The sequence below is a fragment of the Arvicola amphibius genome, chromosome 2 (assembly GCF_903992535.2).
Source record: "Arvicola amphibius chromosome 2, mArvAmp1.2, whole genome shotgun sequence".
Taxonomy (NCBI): domain Eukaryota; kingdom Metazoa; phylum Chordata; class Mammalia; order Rodentia; family Cricetidae; genus Arvicola; species Arvicola amphibius.
Window position 1 is genome coordinate 118,623,822 of NC_052048.2, and position 21,104 is coordinate 118,644,925.

Genomic DNA, 21,104 nt, shown 5'->3' on the forward strand with positions numbered 1-21,104 from the left:
AGTCCAGGCCAAGCCCAGAGTCTCTTTTTTATCCCTGTCTGAGAAACCAGATGTAGAACTCTTGGCTACCATGCCTGTCTGTGTGCCTCCATGCCTCTTGCCATGTAGACTGAACCAAAACTCTGCAACTGTAAGAAAGGCCCAATTAAATTCTTTTTTAAAGTAGAAGCTGCTGTGGTCATGGTGTCTTTTCACAGTAATAGAACACTGTCTAAGACAGACACATCAAATTTAATGTGATATCTGATCCTACCTAAGTCAAATTCAGTATTTAGATTACAATATTAGCTATATAACAATAGCTATGCTGAAAATAGCTAGCATCTTGTTTTTGGATGGATACAAGATTATACACATACACAAAACAAACTCAGGCTTAGCTTGTTTACTTTTGAAAAGTAACTGTGACTTACTGCTTTTGAAAAAGCCAGGCATCCTACTCCACGCTCAAAAGTTCCAAGTCCAATGACATGTAATGTGGACAGGCTTACTGAATCCCACACTCTGACATGGGGTTGCAGAGGCTGCAAAACACAAGACAGAACTAGCATGTCCATGTGGGCGCAGATATGTGCACTACTACCACACAGCATATACATGTGCATCACTCCACACAACATATACATGTGCAACACTACCACACAGCAATTTGCCTTTTGTTTTTGTTGTTGTTTGGTTTTGGTTTTTTTTGAGGCAATGTTTCTGTGTAGGCCTGGCTGTCCTGGAACTCAGAGATCCACCTGACTTTGCCTCCTGACTGTTGGGATCAAAGGCGTGCACCACCACACCCAGCCCAATTTGCCATCTTAGTTAAGATAAAAAACTACAAAATTGAGACATGTCTCCAAACAATAGGCACTTCTCCACTCATACTATGGGAATAAGAGTGACCAATGCAGCCGGGCAGTGGTGGCATGCGCCTTTAATCCTAGCACTCGGGAGGGAGAGGCAGGCGGATCTTTGTGAGTTCGAGGCCAGCCTGGTCTACATAGGGAGTTCCAGGACAGGCTCCAAAGCTACAGAGAAACCCTGTCTCGAAAAAACCAAACCAAACCAAACCAAAAACAAAAAACAAAAAAAGAGTGACCAATGCAGCAAATGCTATGCAATAACAGAATCTGCAACTCTCAGTCTGGAGAAATAAGGAGAGAGACAGATTGTAGTCAGCTTTTACAGCTACTAAAAGGTACAATTAGACTTCAAGTCTAATGTGCTCTGGGTACTTAGTTTTTTTTTTTTTTTTTTTTGAGACAGGATCCTACACTTTTATCCAGGCTGATCTCAAACTTTTAAACTCAAGCAGTCTCCTGCTTGGGGCCACTACAGGTGGGGGTCCATTATCCCTGCTACTTTGTTTTTCGTATTACATTTATTCTTGACATAATGTACCTTAAAAAAACAACTGTCTACTAAGTTCTATGGAAGCAATCCTTGAAAGAGTAAAGAACTGGGAGGGTCTTCACCGTCCATCTAATGTAACCCCCGCTGGCAGCTTTCTATAGAAACTGAACCCAGAGAACATCATGTACACACACCAGTCACCAATTCACTGCTGATCTCAGAAACAAGACATGTTATACAAGACAATCTACTGAAACCAAATAGCAACTGAAACTCTAAGATGTCAGCTGATTTCCTAACAGAGAGAATCAGGAGGGCCCATCAAATGGAGGAATTTAGTTTAACAAGTTTAACTTTTAACGGGCGAGAGTCCTTCCATTTTCACACGTAGACATTTCCTTAGGTAGGCTACTTACTATTTAGAAGGAAACAGTAGTTTGAATCCTGCATTTTAAGACTTTCTTACATTCTAATATTTTCCCAATAATAGAGATCCTTTTGTACAGCAAGTAAAACAACGGGCAGTGGGAGCAGAGACAAGACAATGGCTGCTCACCCTTCCATCCTTGTCCACTCCAGCTATCTGTCCAGTCGCGATCCTTATCTTGTCAGGATGGACAGCCAGGCTAAAGAGCAGTGTTAACAATAATTTAAATACAGAAACATGAAACAGCATGAACGTGCCTTTGTATCAATATATTTTTTCAAATAAATATTTTTTCAGTCTTAAAAACACACCTGACCTATTTATTTTTATTAGTAAATTAAGCAAACTTGTTTTTCTTTCTTAATACATTTATGGAATACTAATAGAAAATATTTAGTCATAATTTGTTATAATAAGAACGGAAACCATTTTCATGTGTTCAAATTCCCTTTTAGTCACTATACGTAGGAGACATGGTTTTATGAAGTATGGCCCAGTGTAATTTTCATCTATTAAAATGTAAGCATAGGGGCTGGAGAGATGGCTCAGAGGTTAAGAGCATTGCCTGCTCTTCCAAAGGTCCTGAGTTCAATTCCCAGCAACCACATGGTGGCTCACACCCATCTGTAATGAGGTCTGGTGCACTCTTCTGGCCTACAGACATACACACAAGACAGAATATTGCATACATAATAAATATAATAAATATTTTTTAAAAAATGTAAGCATAGCTTTATCTTTACATAATCCTTATACACTTATTGACAATTCTTTAGTATTTTAAGCATTTCTACAAACAAAAAGCAGCACTGAATGTCTTCCAATATCATTTTACCAACATGTAGCTAGTTCTTAATATTAAGCTTTTGTAACTCTAACCCAGGGCAATGAGTTCTAAATGAAAATGGTAGCAACTGTACTCTAACTGACCGTGGCACACACAAAATCAACCACAAATTGTGTGTGAGCACGGCTGTGTAGGTGTGCGAGCCTGACTTGGAGGTCTGAGGACAATGCCGGGTGTCTTCCTCCATCACGCTCTACCTCATTCAATATTTACAAGTTAAATTTTTATTACATTTATCTGTGTGTGCAAGTCTGTGTATGTAGGTGCACAAATGCTGTGGAGATCAGAGAACTACTTGTGGGAGCTGGTTTTCTTCTCCAACCATGTGGAACACACTGTCAAGCTTGTATGTTTGTTTATTTATGGGGAGAGGGCACAGGGAGGCCAGAGGGAGACTGTAGGTATTAATGATCTAGCACATGGGTTCTAGGGATGGAGCTCAGCTTGTCAGTTTGGCTCACTTGCTGAGCCATCTTGTAATCAAGGAGTCAGCTCAACTGGAAAGAATTTTTGTTTCCTGCTATGTATTGCTAATTATTTTCCAGAAGAATTTAATTAATCTGTCACATGAGATAAAAATGTTCCAAAGTTATAAAACTTCTCTATATTAAGAATTGTATCTTTTGAAATGTTTCAATAATTTGGTATAAATAATATCAGGTTTTCATTTCTAAGGAGGCTAGAGTTTACCAATATTTCTCTAATTTCTTTTCTTCTTAAATAGTTTATACCCTGCATCTAGATATTAAAACTAAAACTTTAGGGGCTGGAGAGATGGTTCAGAACACTGGCTGCTCTTTCAGAGGACATGGGTTAAATTCTCAGCACCTACATGACAGCTCACAACTTTCAGTAACTCCAGCTCCAGGGGATTCAACACACTCATACATGCATACCTACATGTAAACATGTAGACAAAATACCAATGCATGTACAACAAAAATAAATGTCATTAAAAAATAAAACTATCATGGTAACATTTTGTTGTATTTATCTGTTTTTTCTTTTCAAAGAAATTTAAATTATAATTTCTGTACTAGGTAATACACTTGCATGGTTATAGTATCAAAAGATATTTTAAAAATATTCAGAAAGTCTTTTTCCTATCTGAGCCAATTGGTAAGATCATCTCTACCTTATAACCTCTGACACCGCTTAAAGGTAACCACTATAGCTAGTGTCTTTTCATTGGGAACTGTAGGAATACTTTACATATGTGGAAGACAAAATAGTATTTCACACCACTTCTTCCCCCACATGAGTGAGAACACATACTTGCTTGCCTGCTTTTTAACAGTGGTACTCCTTTCCTGTTTCTATGGCAGGGTCTCACTACTGCATTAACCACCACGCTCTGACCTCTATACACATGGAACTAGCACCCAGCTGAGAGAGGTGAGATCCTTCTAATGCGTGCACGGTAACACTACGCGAATTCTGTACACAGAATATTGCAAGTAGAAAGTGTTTTTATCTCTTTAAAAGGCTGAATGTCATCTATGTAGTATCCTAGCTTTCATGCATGAGAGAAACTTTTATCTACTTGACAGGACAGTGTAAAGAAGCTAAGCTTTGAAATGTGAGGAAACAACAGATTCTAAATGACAGAATTTAACTAGAGTAGCAATATTCACTGAGTAAAACCCAAGCCTAAGCATTTCAAAAGAGCTCTGCTCTTACAGTTTGACACCACACTGTATACTTAGGATTGGATTCAGCTTATGGCTTCTCCCTCAGAAAGGAAAACCTGAAGCCCAAAATTTATCACACAGAGCAAACCCTCAATACATACTAAGCAATGAATGAAAAACTACTTCAGAAATTCATGAAGCCTAGTCTTTCTTCATGGATTGAATATGACAGGCCAGACAGAAAGGACTACAGACCTGAGGCAGCTGACGGATTCTACTGAGATTTAGAGCAGTGTATTTTATCGCTACTGATTCCACATACAGTATTTAAAGGTAACATTTTTATTTTAAAAAATATATTCCATAGACTAAATAACATCTTTACTTATGTTCTAAGCCTTTCAATGGTAAACTTTCAGTACAACTCAAATAACAACAATAACAACGATTATGATGAAGGCAGGCAAACACAAAACTGACAAATGGCAACTGATACCAACCATTTCACACAGTCTGTATGGCCCAGGTAATGTCGCTGAGTTCTCTCCTCATAATTAAATAGTACCACTACTGATGCAATGAAATAAACTATCTCCCCCGTTGGAAGCAGGTAAACATTTGCTCGACAGTCCTTTCCCCGATAACCGTATCTTAAATGAAAAGTCAAGGTTTTAAAGGGTGTTTAAATCTCAGGGGCAATGGGAGCTATGGAGAAACAATGGAGAGAGAACTGTGTCAGGAGCACTCACAGTCCTTTACCTGCCCAACCCGACTCTTCCTGTACTGTCCTAATGTCTACATTCCTAGTATGTACCAATCACTGCTATACACACAACTCTGAACAATCAAATGCGAGCCTGTGTGATAGTATGCCAGGAGGAAGCATACATATAGACCCTTCTTGAGAAGGCTCTAAGGCTCACCAGCAAGGTCATGTGGGTGTTGGACCTAACATGATGAATAAGGCTAGTTAAGTCTGATATACAGAATGGTAATAAAAACCTGTGCTAAATTTCAGGATTGATGAACTTCTCCAAGCTAATTTAATTTTGCCCTATGTAAGGAATTTAAAGCATGTGAGGAGGGGAGCATAGAAAAACAGAGACAGAAAACTAGTCTCCTTCTGTTTCACTGAGTTTCCTAGGGGCTTTTAATGAGACTTTCCAGATAGAATCAGGAAAGGTCAATATTAAACTATCGTGTGTCTAAGCCTGGCAGAGAAGCAGTCAATTTCAGAATTACAACATCCTTGCTATAATTTGAGCTCTTAAAATAATTCATGATAGTCATGCAGTGGTACATGTTTGTAATACGGACACTCAGGAAGCTGAGTCAGGAAGACTCTTGTGACGTTAAGGCCATCCTAAGCTACACAGTCAGTACAAGATTGGGCAGGGAGACATAGCAAGACCCCATGTCGCAAACCAAAAAAAAAAAAAAAAAACCAAAAACAGGTTTCATGATATATGTTTGTGTGTGTGTGTGTATTTCATTTGGTGAGGCAGGTGTTACCTCTTCTTATAGGAACACTGAGGTTTGCAGGGGCAAGGGCAGAGACGGGACACAGACACCATCTTTCCGGCTCCAGTCCAGAACCGCTGCTGCCATAACACACTACCTGAGCGGAGCTCATGGACTGCTGCTGTCCTGTCTGCATCAATTCTGGTGACTTTAAATTGGTATTAGCAAATATATCTGACATGTTTTAGAGACAGTGTCTCCTTTTTAATTTCTAAAGTGGTTCTAAGTTTATTATGTTTTATTCCTCATTTAAGAACATTTCAATTAATTCGCTAAGCTAGTTTTTATTAAACTAGGACAGAGCAAGCAGATTTGCTCTCATGTTTGGGAAGGATACGCCCACTCCAGTTTGAGCTTTTCAGGAGGCAGTTCTGTTCTGATGTCATCATAGTTGTCAACATCCGAAGGAATGAACATGGTAATTGGCCGACCTCTCATAAACATTTTAATATATTCTCCTTCTGTTGAAACATAAGACAAAAATTAAACCACACATATTTCTCATGTGACTGTAGAAAGGTAGATTATTGATGCAATGAAAAATGACAAGAATGGCTGGTTAAGTTTTCCACTGTATGTTTACATATTATAGAGCGTATGAAACAAACAAAGGGATACTATATATATCTAGTCCTAAATAGAAGCAAAAAAAAAAAAAATACAACGAATCTGTGGCCATTTGTTTTGCTGATAATAACTGTTTTCATCTAAATATAATTTATCTGTTTAAACTGACATATTTCTACAAGTTAAAAAAGTTCAAGTAAAAAAAATGCAAACCTTTATGACCAAGGTTTCTTAACTTGCAAGGAAGAAAGAAATTACTTGGACAGACATGAATCGTGTCTACCACACTAATCAACCTAAAGGTCAAGACCTTGCAGATTAAAGAGTCTCTGCACATCAAGACAACTGACAAAGTGAAAACAAACTATGCAACACAACTGCCTAAAAAACATGATGTAACACAGTGGTTAATTTCTGAATATATAATGGATGCCAGTTCAATAGAAAGAAACAAACCAAGGCACCCCCCCCTTTAAAATACATTTTAAAATGGGTTAAGTAATTAGAAAACATTTTGGGGGGAAGGGAGGAAGGAAGGAAAAGACATAAAAATGGTCAACAGGCAATTTGAAAAAATATGCACCATTAATAGTAATAGCTCGGGTAAATGTGAATGAAAACCACTGTATGTCATTTCAGACTTGTCGGAATGATCAGCAAAACCAAACAGAGAATAGACTAGGATATGGAAAAACAGGATCACTGTGCGGCTGCTACTGCTATGGAAAAGCAGGGCGGAGGCTTTCAGAGACAATTCAAATAGAATGACTGTGTCACCTGGCAATTCTACTACTAGATGTTTTCCAAAATAATGTAAATCAAGACCTTGATCAGATACAGCACTAACTCTCCTGTTTACAGCAGCACCATTACTAACAGTCAAGCTCTGCAAACAACACTGATGGCCACTTACAGATAAAGATGTGGTGTATGCATATACGTAAGCCAGTCACAGAAAGACAGCTACTAGAGTCCTATGACATACTCAAAATAGTCAAATTCATGAATGGGGCAGTACTAGTTAATAATAGTTAACTAGGGGTTAGAGGAAAACGGAAATGAGGATCAAGCGAGAGTTTCAGCCAAGCAAGAAGAATAAAAGCAATGTACAACATCGCTCTAGTCAATATTAACCAAATTACATGATTTAAGACAGCAGATCTAATGACAGATGTTCTTACCATAGTAAGCCAAAACCACAATCCTGGAATATATCATAAGAAAAGGACTCAAACATTTTTTCAAGTTAAGATGAGAGGAGCAAAAGCTATGCTACATAGCGTGAGCAGGGCTGCTTCTCACGTCACCACTGTGCCTTCTATCAGCCTCATATCAACGATCAAATTCAATTGCAACACAAATGTGTTCAAGACAGTGAGAAAACAGTTTTTATTTTCTTACTAGAACCACAGGTTCTGAAACAGCTTTTGTTTATATCAATCAATAGTTGTTTATAAGATCTTCAGTAGTCTAAAATATTTTTAAAAGACAAGTCAGAATCAAATCAATATTGATTATACATCTCTAACCAATGCCTTGTGGAACAGTGGAGAGCTGGGCATGGAAACTCATGCCTGCAAGCCTAACTAACATTCAGGAAATAGAGGCAGGAAGATGGCCCAAAAATGTAAGGGAAATTTGGTCTATATAACTGAGTTCCAGGACAGCTAAGATTGCATATGGAAGGCTGTCAAAAATAAAACAAAGACAGGAAGAAAAAAAACCCATAGATGGACCGTTCATTCTCCAAAAAAAACTACGAACCAACACAAATCCAACCTATCTCTACCCCTAGCATCCTGATGACCCACATACAGATAAAGCACCACAGAGAAATGGTTGCCAAAACTAAAGGGAAAGAGAAAGAGGCTAGGTACAATGGCACAAGGATGTCTAGTGCTTACTAACTTGTCTGGAACAAAATCAGAGTGTGATCATTGTTGCTGGGGTTTCTGTCCTGCCCAATTCCTGCAGGCGTTAAGTCCCAAAGAAATCACACAGAGAGGTCTACATTAGTTATAAACTGATTGGCCCATTAGCTCAGGCTTCTTATTAACTCTTATAATTTATATTAGCCCATTATTCTTGTCTATGTTAGCCATGTGGCTTGGTACCTTATTCGGCGAGGCAGTCACATCCTGCTTCTTTTGTGGCTGGGTCAGGACTGCTGACTAGGACCTCCATCTTCCCAGAATTCTCCTGTTCTCATTGACCTGCCTCTACTTCCTGTCTGGTTGTCCAGCCTATACTTCCTATACAGAGGCTGGTGTGATCTTAAAATCTCTATCAGTGACCAAGTTCCCTAAGAAAAACAGCGCATAATCCAGGATTCAAGATTCAGTAGTTTATAAAATGTAACTATGAAGAGGAAGAAAGATTACCCTTGGACTGTCTTCCTGAAACCATTACTTCAGATTAAGAAGCTGTGCTTATTATGGGTAGGAAGTTCAAGTTATTTTTATTATTCTTGCTCACAGTGTGCTCAGCCTCAGGGTCTGATCTAACAGGGTAAGACCTCCCACACTATGCTTTAACACCACATCATGCATGTCAGTATTACTTCTGAATCTAAGAGTGGGCCTTGCTTCCTGATGATTTTAGCATAGCTGAACTCTGACAGTAACTCATGATTACCAGCTGGAAATGTTTCCCTTCTACAACTATCTTCACCCATATACTCGTCTCTGGGGGGGTCAATCCACTCTTACAGGTACTCATCTGTGATACAACTTCCTTTCGACTTTTTAAGAGCATTAAATTGTTCAATCCCCTTTAAATTTCTACTAGAATTTTTAATCTGATCAAAGATGTACATGAAAAAAATGTGTTCTGAATAATAAATAACAGATTAACAAGCGCTTCCATTGCTCTTTATAGGAAAGTATGGCTAGCAAAGGTGACGGGTTAGCAAGAATAAACATTATATAAAAAGACTAACATAACTGAAGGAGCTCAAAATACCATTATTTTATTAACTGTTAAGCAGGAAAATAAATTAAATCAGAAAACAAAGGAGCTACTGGTGCTCACTAATTTTTCTAACATGAAATTAAAGTGGCAGTCTATGAAATGCTTTGCTGTCTGAACTGGCACCACACACACTGGAGACCATGTGTATAATATAGGAACTTGAAACACTCTCTGGCACTGGGAAGAAAGCAATGCATCACGATGAAGGAAAGACTGAAGATTTGAATCCCAGTTTACTCTATTAGCTGTGAGAGCCAGCTTCACTGTCCTAGCATTGAAAACGGTAATACTACTACTTAGAACTTTGACTCAATAAGTTAACATACTGTGGAAAACAATTTGCGATCACTAAAAAATTTATCCTTCTTCCTTTGAGAAGAATTTGTAACTTTTATTATACTGTTCTGATACAGGGCATAGTTATGTAAGCCAAGGCAGTCTCAAACTTGGCTACTAGGTCTACAGGTATGTGTCACCATGTGTGGCAAGCTGTAACCATTTAAACACTGTTTGGCAATTTGCTTATATAATTTACTATTCCATATAATCTGCATAAATTTTAAAGCAGCTATCCAAGATAGCACGTATAGACAAATATACCAAACTTCTGATTATTCTACCATGTACACTTTAAAACAAAGGGTCACAAATTCAAGTATCTAATTCAAGTGGTCAGGCAGAAAATAAAAATGAGAAATGACAGGCTGACTTGGAAAGATGCACAGGCGTATTCCATGTACCAGTGCCAGTTCAGGGGGCAGTACTACTCTAACTTTTCATTTTTCAAGAGAAATAGCAAATCTATAATTTACTGTGAAACCTTTCATCTGTAAAATGTTTACTTCTTTGAAAGTGTGTGTGTGTATGTATGACAGAGACAGAGATACACAAAGAAATAGACCTGCCAGAGAGAGAAAGAGAGATGGGGGAGGGTAGGGAGGGAGGCAGACAGGCAGACACCTGCCTGGCGAGCATAAAACATACAAGCCTTGTCTTGCAACCTTTTTCAGCAAAGAGCCCTCTCCTTGGGAATTCAGCATAGTATGAGGATGTCACTCTTCTCTCCCTAGCCATTGGCATTCTCACTGCAAATGTTTTCTTGAGATTCCCAGGTTTCTTTTCTTTTCTTTCTTTTCTTTTCAAGGCAGTGTCTCACTGTGTGGCTCTATCTAGCCTAGAACTTACTATGTTGACCAGGCTGGCCTTGAACTCACAGAGATCCACCTGCCTCAGTCCTCCAAGTGCAGGGATTAAAGGTGTGTGCCATTATGCCCAGCTGTCTAGGGTATCTTATAATTACTGTTTGCTTTAACCAGCAGCATTTCCTGCTGCCCTCGCTGTAAACTAACAGGGAAGATAAGCTGAAAGGTGTGAGTCAAGGGACTTGTCAGAGTAAGGGTTAAGATCAGTGACATGATACCCAATGTCTGGCAGTCCAGAAAACAAGTTTATTGAGCTACTTATCCTCATGCTAGTAGAGAGAGTGGGCAATAAATACTCAGCAACAAAGCTGCTTACTAAATGTAATGAATGTCTACTGCACTGGCACAGTCAAAATTTCTAGGATTCAGAGTGTGGATGGAACATAAACTTTGATACAGACCTTGGCTTGAACCTTAGTTTTAGCCCTCCCTAAAGCCCATGCTAAAAAATTATGAATTGGTAATTAAATCTGATCAGTGACAAAGTCATTTAACTATAAAGGCAATTCTGTCAGATACTGTTGATTAAGGCTATTCATTTTTGGCCCTTGCACAGCATGGGAACTGAAAAAAAATTCTATGAGTTTACCTAGTCTAACATCTGCTTTTCAAAATGGGAAATCATGGCTTAACCAATTTCAGTAAATTTTTAGTCTGCATTCCAAAATTTTGTTATTCAGAACTTTAGACACATTTTCACTGTGCAACTAGGTTCTAAGAGGGGTGTGTGGAGTATACTTTTAATCCCAGCAGTCAGGAGGCAGAGGCAGGTGGGTCTCTAATGAGTGAAAGGCCACCCTGGTCTACAGAGCCAGTTTCAGGCCAGCCAGAGGTCTTAAAGATAAACAAACCCCAGAAAATGTAGGCTCTAGATCTACACCTTCTAAAGTCAGATGTACTGGAAGTATAAGATATACAGCAGATTTTGAAGAAAATATAAGCAGATTTTGTATGGAAAAAAAGTTCACTAATAATGTTCACTAATAGTCACACATCAAAAAGGTACTTACTATTCTGGCTATTTGTAGTAAATTTGCTACTAAGCTTCATGTTAACTGTCTTTTGTCATCTAAAGGTTTAAGTCACATACATGCCAGTCTTTCTACTGGACACTGAAGCACTTGGGTTGGCGTAGAGAAACCCAAGGATCTGTCTGGAGTGCAGTCACTTGTGTCACGGTGCCACTGCTGACGGGCTTCTAAATTTCTAGTGTTACACCTTCAGCATCTTCTCCCCAAGGTTTCTTCTTTAAGAAACCTGGGCAGGGTGGGTGGCTACCTGTAGTCCCACACTGGGGAGGCTGAACCTGAACAGGAGTTCATGGCCATCCTGTTGTACTCCACTTGAGACCAGCAGGGGCTTTATGAGATGCCATCTCAAACAAACAAACAAACAAATCCATTTCTATTTTGCAATTTGTAGAACTTATAGCTCCTTTAAAACTAGAATGTGAGTCTCAAACATAAGCAATATAGAGAAAAGCACAATGACACCAATTGACAACGGAAAACTAAGACTCTTTACTCATTTCCAGCTGTTTTTCTGAACTAGCAGTTGTGCTCCCAAACCATGCAAGCCAAACACTGGAACTAGAGTACTAGGTAGTTATGACTTGCCACGTGGGTGACAGAAGTCAAACTGGCGTCCTCTACAAGAGTAACAAGTGCTCTTAACCAATGAGCCATCTCACCAACCTCTGACCGGGTTGCTTCACTGTAATGCTTTAAGATTCAACAAGCCATGCCAGGTATGTTGGCATAAACCTTTAATCTCAATACTTAAGAGGCAGAGGCAGATTGGTCTACAGAGAATTCCAGTACAGCCAGTTTAGAACCTGTCTTTTAAAAAGAAAAAAGAGTTCAACAAAACAATGTTCTGTGTAAGGGGTTAAAAAAAATTGTGTGTGTGTAGACCAGGAGTAGCGGTGCATGCCTTTAATCCCAGAAGTTTATTCTAATCTAATCCAAGATTCTGAATCTAAACCCATAAATCAAAAAACAAAAAAATCCTAGTGATAGTGCCCACCAAATATGATGCAGTTAGTTTTAGTTTTACCAATTAGGATAAAACCAAGGTTTGAAAATTTGACTTGTATTAAAATGCTAATTTCATTACATTCTTTGTTTGTAAGTGAGCAAAATTTCCTAAATTCTTAATGGCAGGGGCGCCCATACATGACAATACCCAAGACATGACCTAACAACTTAGGGCTAGACTAAGCTCATCACAAACAGGTAACATCTGTGCACCTAAGAAACTCCACGTTAACTAAAACAGCAAACCAACTTAACAATTCATCTCTTTTGACTCCAAGCCACCTCTCATCTCCATTCCTGTTTTGTTTACAACTCTAATTATCATAAAATTACTTGAAAACTCACATACAAGAGTTTGCTTACATAGTCTGGATTTCTGCTTCCCTCCAAAGACTTTCTTTTTGAAAAGTTAGGAAACAGTGTTGGGAGTAATAGCTACATAGTGAGATTGTCACACAAAAAGGGGGATACAGAGGGACTTCAGATGTTAAAGCCTCCCCTCCCCTCATCTCTAGCTCTGCTTTCCCAATTAACAATGGCAGAAAAGAAACACAAAGTTCCAGGGCATAAAAATCTACAAATGAAATTCGGATTAAACAGGATTAATGAACAGACTTTAATTTTCGTGCTTTGGGCTTTTTGCTCCGAGGTTTGGAGACTACGATTCATTCTTAACCAAGGCTGTCCTTGAACTCCTGTCGTACTCCTGCCGCAGCCTCCCAAATGCTGATTATAGGTATGAATCACCACACCTGGTCTCATGTCTTACTTCTCTTTTAAAAACATTCAGATAAAACCAAATGTGAAGACACAATAAACTTGGGTCAAACTATAGGTGCTTCTAATAGTATTTTTTTTCTCATTTTTTTTAAATTAAAGATTTCCATCTCCTCCCCCTTCCCTTCCCTCCCTTCCACCCATACCCCTACTCCACTCCTCTCCAAGACAAAGAGCCATCAGGGTTCCCTTCACTATGTTAAGTCCAAGGTCCTCCCAGCTCCCCCTAAGTCCAGGAAGGTGAGCAACCAAACTGACAAGGCTCACAGTGAGCCCGTCCATGCTGTAGAGTCCTGACTTCCTTGCTCATGATCTCCCTCCTTTTGCTCCTCATCGGGACCTTGGGATCTCAGTCCGTTCTAATAGTATTTACATGTATTTTTAGATAAAAAATATTTCACAATCTTTAAACATTAAAAATAAGTTCCTAAATGGGGGGGGGAACACTATTTTTAGCAAGGCTGTCCTTTGGAGAAGCAATGAGTGAGCAGCCTGGGGATGCAGCAGGCAAGTGTACTGTCCTCCCTGTAATCTCAGCACACACACCAATGATGGATATACAGTGTCACTGGGATCTAACTGAACATGAGCACACTGAAACCACAAGTCTCAGTGGGGTGGGGAAATGCTTTACTGAATCATCAATTTATTTCCTCCAACAAACGGACTTTGAACTGTTCCCAACCTACAATTATTACTTTAGGCACAGTGGAACCATAATTTCTAAATGTTCTGTGATACATGTCATTTTGCTCCTATATTTCACTTACATTATTGCCATTTAGTCACTTGCCCCTGATATGAGTGAGGTGTCTGGTGAAGTTTCTATTGCAAAGAATATGCATTTTAGAAATGTAATGGTTAACAAATCCAACACTGAATGCATCCTTTGATCAGGGATCTACCTGTTATATCTTATCACAGTTTAAAAAAACAAAAAGCCAAAACCAAAAAAAATCTGCCTGCCTCAGGGATTCAGTACTTCAGATCCATCCACTCGCAAGATTATTTCTCTGGACATTCACATATTTCACTCAATTTCACCGGACAGCTTAAATGTCACTGGATGAGAAATGTCAGCCACTCTACATAACAGCAAACTCTCCTTATTCTTTGCAAATATGTATCACCTCACAAAATTAAGAACTTGTTATATTCTGTCTATATCCTGTATGTTTTCACTGTTTGCTACATAAATTCCCATGCTTCAGGCACTGTAACTGCTGTGATCCTGAATCTTTAGTATAGGGCCTGACAAAGTAAAGACAAATAACTAAATGCATAAAATGGTTATCTGATAAAAGGAACAACCCATAAGCATGTCAGATCTGTGAGAGCTGTCAGAATTGCAAGATTATTTCAGGCTTCATTTTTCTTTCCCTGACTCAGTAAGTATTTGTATTGGTTAATGAAAGTTTATTTAAAGGTTGAAGATGGCTTAGCAGGTAAAGTGCTTGCTGTACAATTGTATAACTAACGCTCAGTGTGGTCAACATGTGATGTCATGAGAAACTGTTTTTTAAGATAAAATTCTTATTACAAAATTCAACTTCCTCTTTTCCTCTCCACCTTCTCCCAAGCACCAACCATCCTGTCTAAGTTGCTCCTCTGCACCACTACCACCCATGTAATGACATAGTTCCACTTGTTTACCTGAATGATTTTGAAGATTATGCCAATACAAACCACTCTGACAAATGAATGCTAAGTTTTCCTTTCCCTTCCAAACAAACTAAAGAAAGAGAGCCCTTTCTCACCTCCCCCATGAAGATTCTGTTAGATTGGAGTGGTCTCTAGAACATTCAGTAACAGCACTTCTCTAGCCAGTGTTTCCTAGTTCTAAAGGACTTCTGTATATACTGTTCTGTCTTAAGAGTTATGTGAAGTAAGCTCTGTTGTGATTATTATTTTCAGGTCAGAACACTACTCAAGGTCACTGCCACTTGGCCTAGGCTATCAGAAGAACTGGGACTCATGGCTGTCCACATTCACTGCTCTTTCTATCTATCAGTGTCTCTATTTAACAAAGTTTGGTTAGAGTCAAAATTGTGTTTTAAATAAATTTAGTATTTTCCTTGGGTATGTCAACCATTATACAATCTATACAATTATAATGCAAAAAGTTCAGATCTAATTGAAGAATATCATGTTACAAACTTATTTACAATTTCTGTGTAAAATCTTATGACCTAAAGAATATAACCAGCAAATATATTTTTCTTACTCTAATGAAAGAAAATAAAATTTACAGGAATTAAGTGAAATTGCTAACAAAAAGATTAAAGCACATTTTAGCCAATTAATAGTCTAGAAGACAAAGAAAGCTATGACACGAGAAATGAGCTGCAAAAAGCATGCACAGAAAAGGCACGATTTCATCTAGAATAGCATGCTTCAATTAATTTGCAAGCAATTTGAGGAATGTAAAACTGATACATAAAACTTACCTACTTTGCAATCAAATTAAATATACATATACAAAGTTATCCTGTTTGGGTCAACAGAATGAGCCAACAGCAAGTAGCCAGAGATAACAATTAATATAAGGGAAGAATTTAAGAGGAAATGCTTTGCTAGACTCACTATTTGAGTCTTAGCAGCAGGAAGTAAGTGATTATTAGCAACCAAATTGCAAGACAGGAAATTGAATTAAGATTTATCAATCTTTTAAATGGCTTTTCTAAGTATAATTTTTTTAAGGAAATACATTTTTTGATTTTTTCATGTTGCTGTATTTATTTTTACTGTTCTCCTTAATTCTCCAGATCTCACAGAAAACAGATTTTTTTTTTCTTTCTTAAAAGAGTATTTACACTTACTAGTTCAAATTACCATGGTATTTCCTTTGTTAAGAAGAAAGCCAGAGAGTAGTAATGGTGAAAAGCCAAATAAGAGACCCAGGAGAGGCCGGCTCAGGAGGCGCCCACTGCAGAGATAATCCTTACCTTGGCTGTTTTTTTCACGAGTTGACATTTTTGCTGGTTGAGACAAAAATGACATATCTTACAATAAAAACCAGGCACTTTCTAAAATGAGTACAGTAATATTTTTTTTGGTTACTATGAACTAATAAATTAGACTGAATAAAATCAGTCATATGCTTATGAATCGGCAATAGTTAAGATGACGTAAAAAGGCAAGTATTTCCAAAAGGAAATTTTAATTTACCTTGATTGATGATGACATCTTTATGTCTAAAAAAAGAATGAAAAGAACACATTTATTTTACACAGCTCAGCACCAGAATCATCTGAGAGAATTTAAATTTCTGATGCCTAGGCCATACTCTAGACAAAATCTCTACAAGTAAATTCAGTTTCTCAGTGGTCTCAACTCTAATATATACTATTTATGAAACAAACAGATATTACACACAATCATCGAAACAGTGAGATTACAACAGAGTATAATATTCAAATCTTACAAGATTGAGACACTGGAGATAAATTACTAGTAAGACAAAACTTTTCTATGGAAACTTAAAAATACCTGGCAAGAAAATAAATCAGCTGAAATAAATTAAAAATTCAAATCAGGCATGTCATTACACACAACAATACAGAGATACAATTATTAATTTTCATACAGGACAAATAGTACTTAACTTACTTGTCTGCACTTTTTATAACCTTTGATATTAGTTTTGATGTTGAAACGGTTTTCAATAATTTATTACGACTATCATCTGAATTTTCCCATGAGTTATGTGACTTTTCAGCTGTTGGTGGACGTTTTATGCTAGAAAAAACACATTAATTTCTTAGAGGAATGTTCTGAGTAGCAATGACATGTAACTGACAGTTTCAATAGACAGTGAGAGAAGAGATTAACACTTTTAAAGCGAACCCAGGGTGAGAAGGATTAGTTGAAGGATCTGGCTGGATGAGCGGAGGAGTTAAACAAGGCAATTAGGAAGTCTGTGTTATAAGTCTGTGTTATATTATCATTCAAAAGATCAACTAGAGCAAACATTATCTGGAGAAAGAAATCTCTACAATCTGCTGTTAATAGAAGAAAATGCTTAGATCTCTATGTAGTGTTTCTCATAACTTGTAGTTAATAAAACATGAACTATAAACTTGAAATACAACACTGTACCATTCATTCTGTATGTGATTATGTTCGTGTAGTTAATTTATACACGGCACAAATTTCTAAATAAACTGTGATGCTAAAATTCTGAAGCTCTTGGTCACAGTTTTAGAGACTTGTATCCAGGATCAGAAATAAATAATGTGATACAATAAAAAATTATTGGCCTTATCAGTGGGGATTCCCTACATGCATAACTGAAATTCTATGGTTTATAAATGACTTTCTGGCTGCATTGCTGACCACCCCAAACTCATCCAGTCTTCGATACTTCTGCAATTGTGCATCCAAAGAGCAACTGAGAAGGGCAAGCACAGTTTCAGGAGACGGTAAGCTGAAAAGGAGACTCTGGGACAAAGAGACACCAAGTTAATCAGAATGAACCTCAAAGAGACCATGAGCCTCCCCTTCACACAGTAAGAAGTTGCATGATATTAATAAGCTATGTTCAAGAATTCCACAGGAGCCCAGGCAGAAGAACCACAAACCCTTAGCACGAGAACTGCATCAGGCATAGAGACAAAGCTTCTGTAAATGGTAAACATGCATTAATCAAGTAAAGAATATTTGGGGTTTTCAAATTTCCATTATAGACTTGAAGCAAAACATTAACGTAGCCAAAGAGAAACATACTGAAAATCTTTCAGGAGTGACTGTCATTTACTTTACTGAAGTTCTAACAATTCTTGGAATAGGTTAATAGTTTCCTCGAATTCCCCTGCAGTACTACAATAATAAAATACCTAAGGAATGCTAAAGCTCGAGTCCATGTTTCTAAATAGTGTCCACCCCCACCCCCTTTTTTTTCTCCACGACAGGGTTTCTCTGAAACAGTCCTAGCTGTTCTGGAACTTGCTTTGTAGACCAGGCTGGCCTTGAACTCAGAAATCTTCTTGCCTCTGGCCTTGACCTCAGAAAGTACTGAAATTAAAGGCGTGCACCACCACTACCCAGCTAAATGGGCCAATTTAATTAAACTGGTATCAGTACTTGTTACAAGGCAGCTGCATTAGTAGCCCCAGCATGCAGGTCCACACCCCTAATTTAGGCTTACACACACTTGTTATGTTTTTCCTTCTCCCCCTCTTATCACTTTAAAGCATTAATTACTACAGAACAGAGAAAAACTCTCAAACAAGCCTTTAGCATAGAAAAGACCAGGTGAAATGAATTCATTTCCATACTCAAGCAAGAAGTTATCTTCCCAAGACCCAAAGTTGAAATTAAGACACAGCCACAGGAACCATTTGTTTAAAGGAGCCTTGCAAGTTGAGGTTGTAATGATGCCAAAATGTAGTGAGGATAATTTAAATTGGCGATTTCTGTCCATGGCTATGAATTTATACACAACTACAAAAAATGTTAAAATATCTATAATTTTATTATAAAAATAGTTTGGGCTGTTTATACCTCTTTTGTTTTTACCAAATTGTCTTAGTTTCTTTGCCAGTTATAATTGAAAAGTTATGCTTCTAAATCTTTATTCCCCAGTGTCCTAAAGCACAGATTATAAGCAATGAAGATGCTTTCTCCTGGAATCCATGGATAGCCAACTTTTCCCAAATCACAGAATTTAGGTATCTTTACAACCGGTCCCTAGCTCTGTACTTGGGGACGGTTAAAACCTTTTGGTGGAGCGGAGCTCTTGCTCTCTGGAGTTTGTCTGTTTATTTGGAGAGGCTGTGAAGAGGGCTGGGGAGAAGGTGATGCTCGCATTTGTGGGCTCTGATCATTAGAATGAGATTCCTCTTTTTTTTCTCTCTGTCCTTGTGGCTTTTCTTTCTTTTTTCTGTACCACTGTAAAATAAAGTATAACATGGAACAACACATATTTAAACAAATTTTAATCAAAATAATAAAGTGATTATAATTCAAGACCCTAAATCATATAACTAATACAATTTATATTCTTTTTATTCAATAACAAGAAATATAATCTTTGATAAAGAATTAATTTTTGAACAATCTAAGGTAATAATCCATTCTGTGAAGATTGCCCTTTGAGATGGAAGTGACCTCTAATGGATTTTGTAATTTTGATGATTGCAGTGGGGCTGCAGAAACTCTCTTAACTAACTTCAACTTATCTAAATTACAGCACTGAGGACCTTTGCACTCCCTGTAGAAAGAAACTGACTGATGACGCACTAAGTGTTCATATTTAACCCAGACTACTCCCAGGTTCCTCTGACCCTGTCAACTGAGTTTTCTCTCTGTGGGGAAAGAGGTAGGGTGGGCTGTATCGGTTCAGGGACTCACATATGCTACATAAGCACTCTCCTGATGAGTGACACCCACCTGTTAATGCTAAGTTGTTCTTTTAATTATAAAAGGTAAGTATAAAATACAAAATATATATGAAAAGAAAACTGCAGTTCTGTGAAAACCAAGTTTTTGCTTTAGAAAGACAAAAAAAAGCTACTAAAAATGCTATGAGGGGTTGGGAAAACGGCTCAGATATTAAGACTGCCAGGAGACCAGAGCTCAATTCTTAGCATCCACATTAGGTGGCTTCAATTACCACTCCAGCTCCAGGATCCTGTGAACCTGAACACCAATGTATATACCAACACACACACACACACACACACACACACACACGCGCGCGCGCGCACGCACTCACACATAATTAAAAAAAACTTTAAGAGGCCTGGCATGGTAGTGCACGCGCCTTTAATCCCAGCACTTGGGAGGCAGAGGTAGAAGAATCTCTGAGAGTTCGAGGCTAGCCTGGTTTACAGGACAGCCAGGACTATACAGAGAAACCGTGCCTTGATAAGAACAAAATAAAACAAACAAAAAAACAAACATCAAAAAATAAAAGCAAAACAAAAAAGTAAATTTTTTAAAAATGATATTAAATGAATGTGAAGTAATTTTTAAAGTCACAGGAAAAGAATTGTTTTCCCAGAGTTTTACATTTCTTATTCTGCCTTTAAACTAAAAATTACAAAGTTACTTATAGGTATATTTTATGCAAGACAGTCGACAAATTTTTATCAAAGATACATCCTTTGAAAAGGGGAAGAAAAACTGTCCTAACAGGTTTCAAGCTAAAATACCTAACGTACTTATGTACAGCCTTTATGACTTTGCACGTGAACAGTTAACTGATAAAACACCTCAGAAGTCTCAGCTGCGCCTGTGAGCAGTACTGTAAAGGACAGACTCAAGACTTGTCTTCCAATACTGAAAGGGTTGAAAACCATGAATGCTCTACAGTTCTTAAGCAAAGGACATTTAATTTTTATATGTTCCAAGAATATATGTCACAACACACACATACACAAGCATGTGTGCATATGTATGTAATTTATACAACTCCACTATCACACTGTTAACCATTAGAAATGTAGTGACATCATTCTGACTTTGTCACTTCTGAATCTGATTCAGTTCTGATACCTTGCTATGTTCAGTTTTTGAAGAAGTGTGGGCTGAGAAACAAATTCTTATCAGCAAATAGCAGATTAAACCCTAAAATCAGAAAACTGGGCCTGGAGACGGTCAGCGGGCAACATGCTCTGTGTTTTAAGTGTGAGGATCTGAGCTTGGATCTCCAGCTCCCATGGAAAAGCCAGCACCTGAGGTGGGGTATGGGGACACATGGATCTCAGGGACTTGGGAGCCATTCGAGCTAGGCAAAATTGCAAACTATAGGCTCAGAAAGAGGCCCTGTCTCAAAAACTAAGA

The 21,104-nt window shown here is 38.0% G+C and overlaps 1 protein-coding gene across 3 annotated transcripts in view; it reads right to left on the reverse strand.

The window, feature by feature from the left end:
- The window catches only part of Eml4 (EMAP like 4), a 125,002-nt gene that overhangs the window by 32,850 nt on the left and 71,048 nt on the right, over positions 1 to 21,104 (reverse strand). Inside the window, exons 4-11 of one of the 3 annotated variants that reach the window (XM_038320359.1) lie at positions 19,037 to 19,208; positions 16,929 to 17,057; positions 16,488 to 16,513; positions 16,265 to 16,297; positions 6,105 to 6,228; positions 4,747 to 4,896; positions 1,898 to 1,967; positions 414 to 524 (exon numbers count right to left, since the gene is read on the reverse strand). In XM_038320359.1, coding sequence (XP_038176287.1) covers positions 414 to 524; positions 1,898 to 1,967; positions 4,747 to 4,896; positions 6,105 to 6,228; positions 16,265 to 16,292 — 483 coding nt within the window. In that variant the 5' untranslated portion in view covers positions 16,293 to 16,297; positions 16,488 to 16,513; positions 16,929 to 17,057; positions 19,037 to 19,208. The remainder of the gene's footprint in view (positions 1 to 413; positions 525 to 1,897; positions 1,968 to 4,746; positions 4,897 to 6,104; positions 6,229 to 16,264; positions 16,298 to 16,487; positions 16,514 to 16,928; positions 17,058 to 19,036; positions 19,209 to 21,104) is intronic. The other 2 variants (XM_038320361.1, XM_038320360.1) reach the window with 2 other exon arrangements.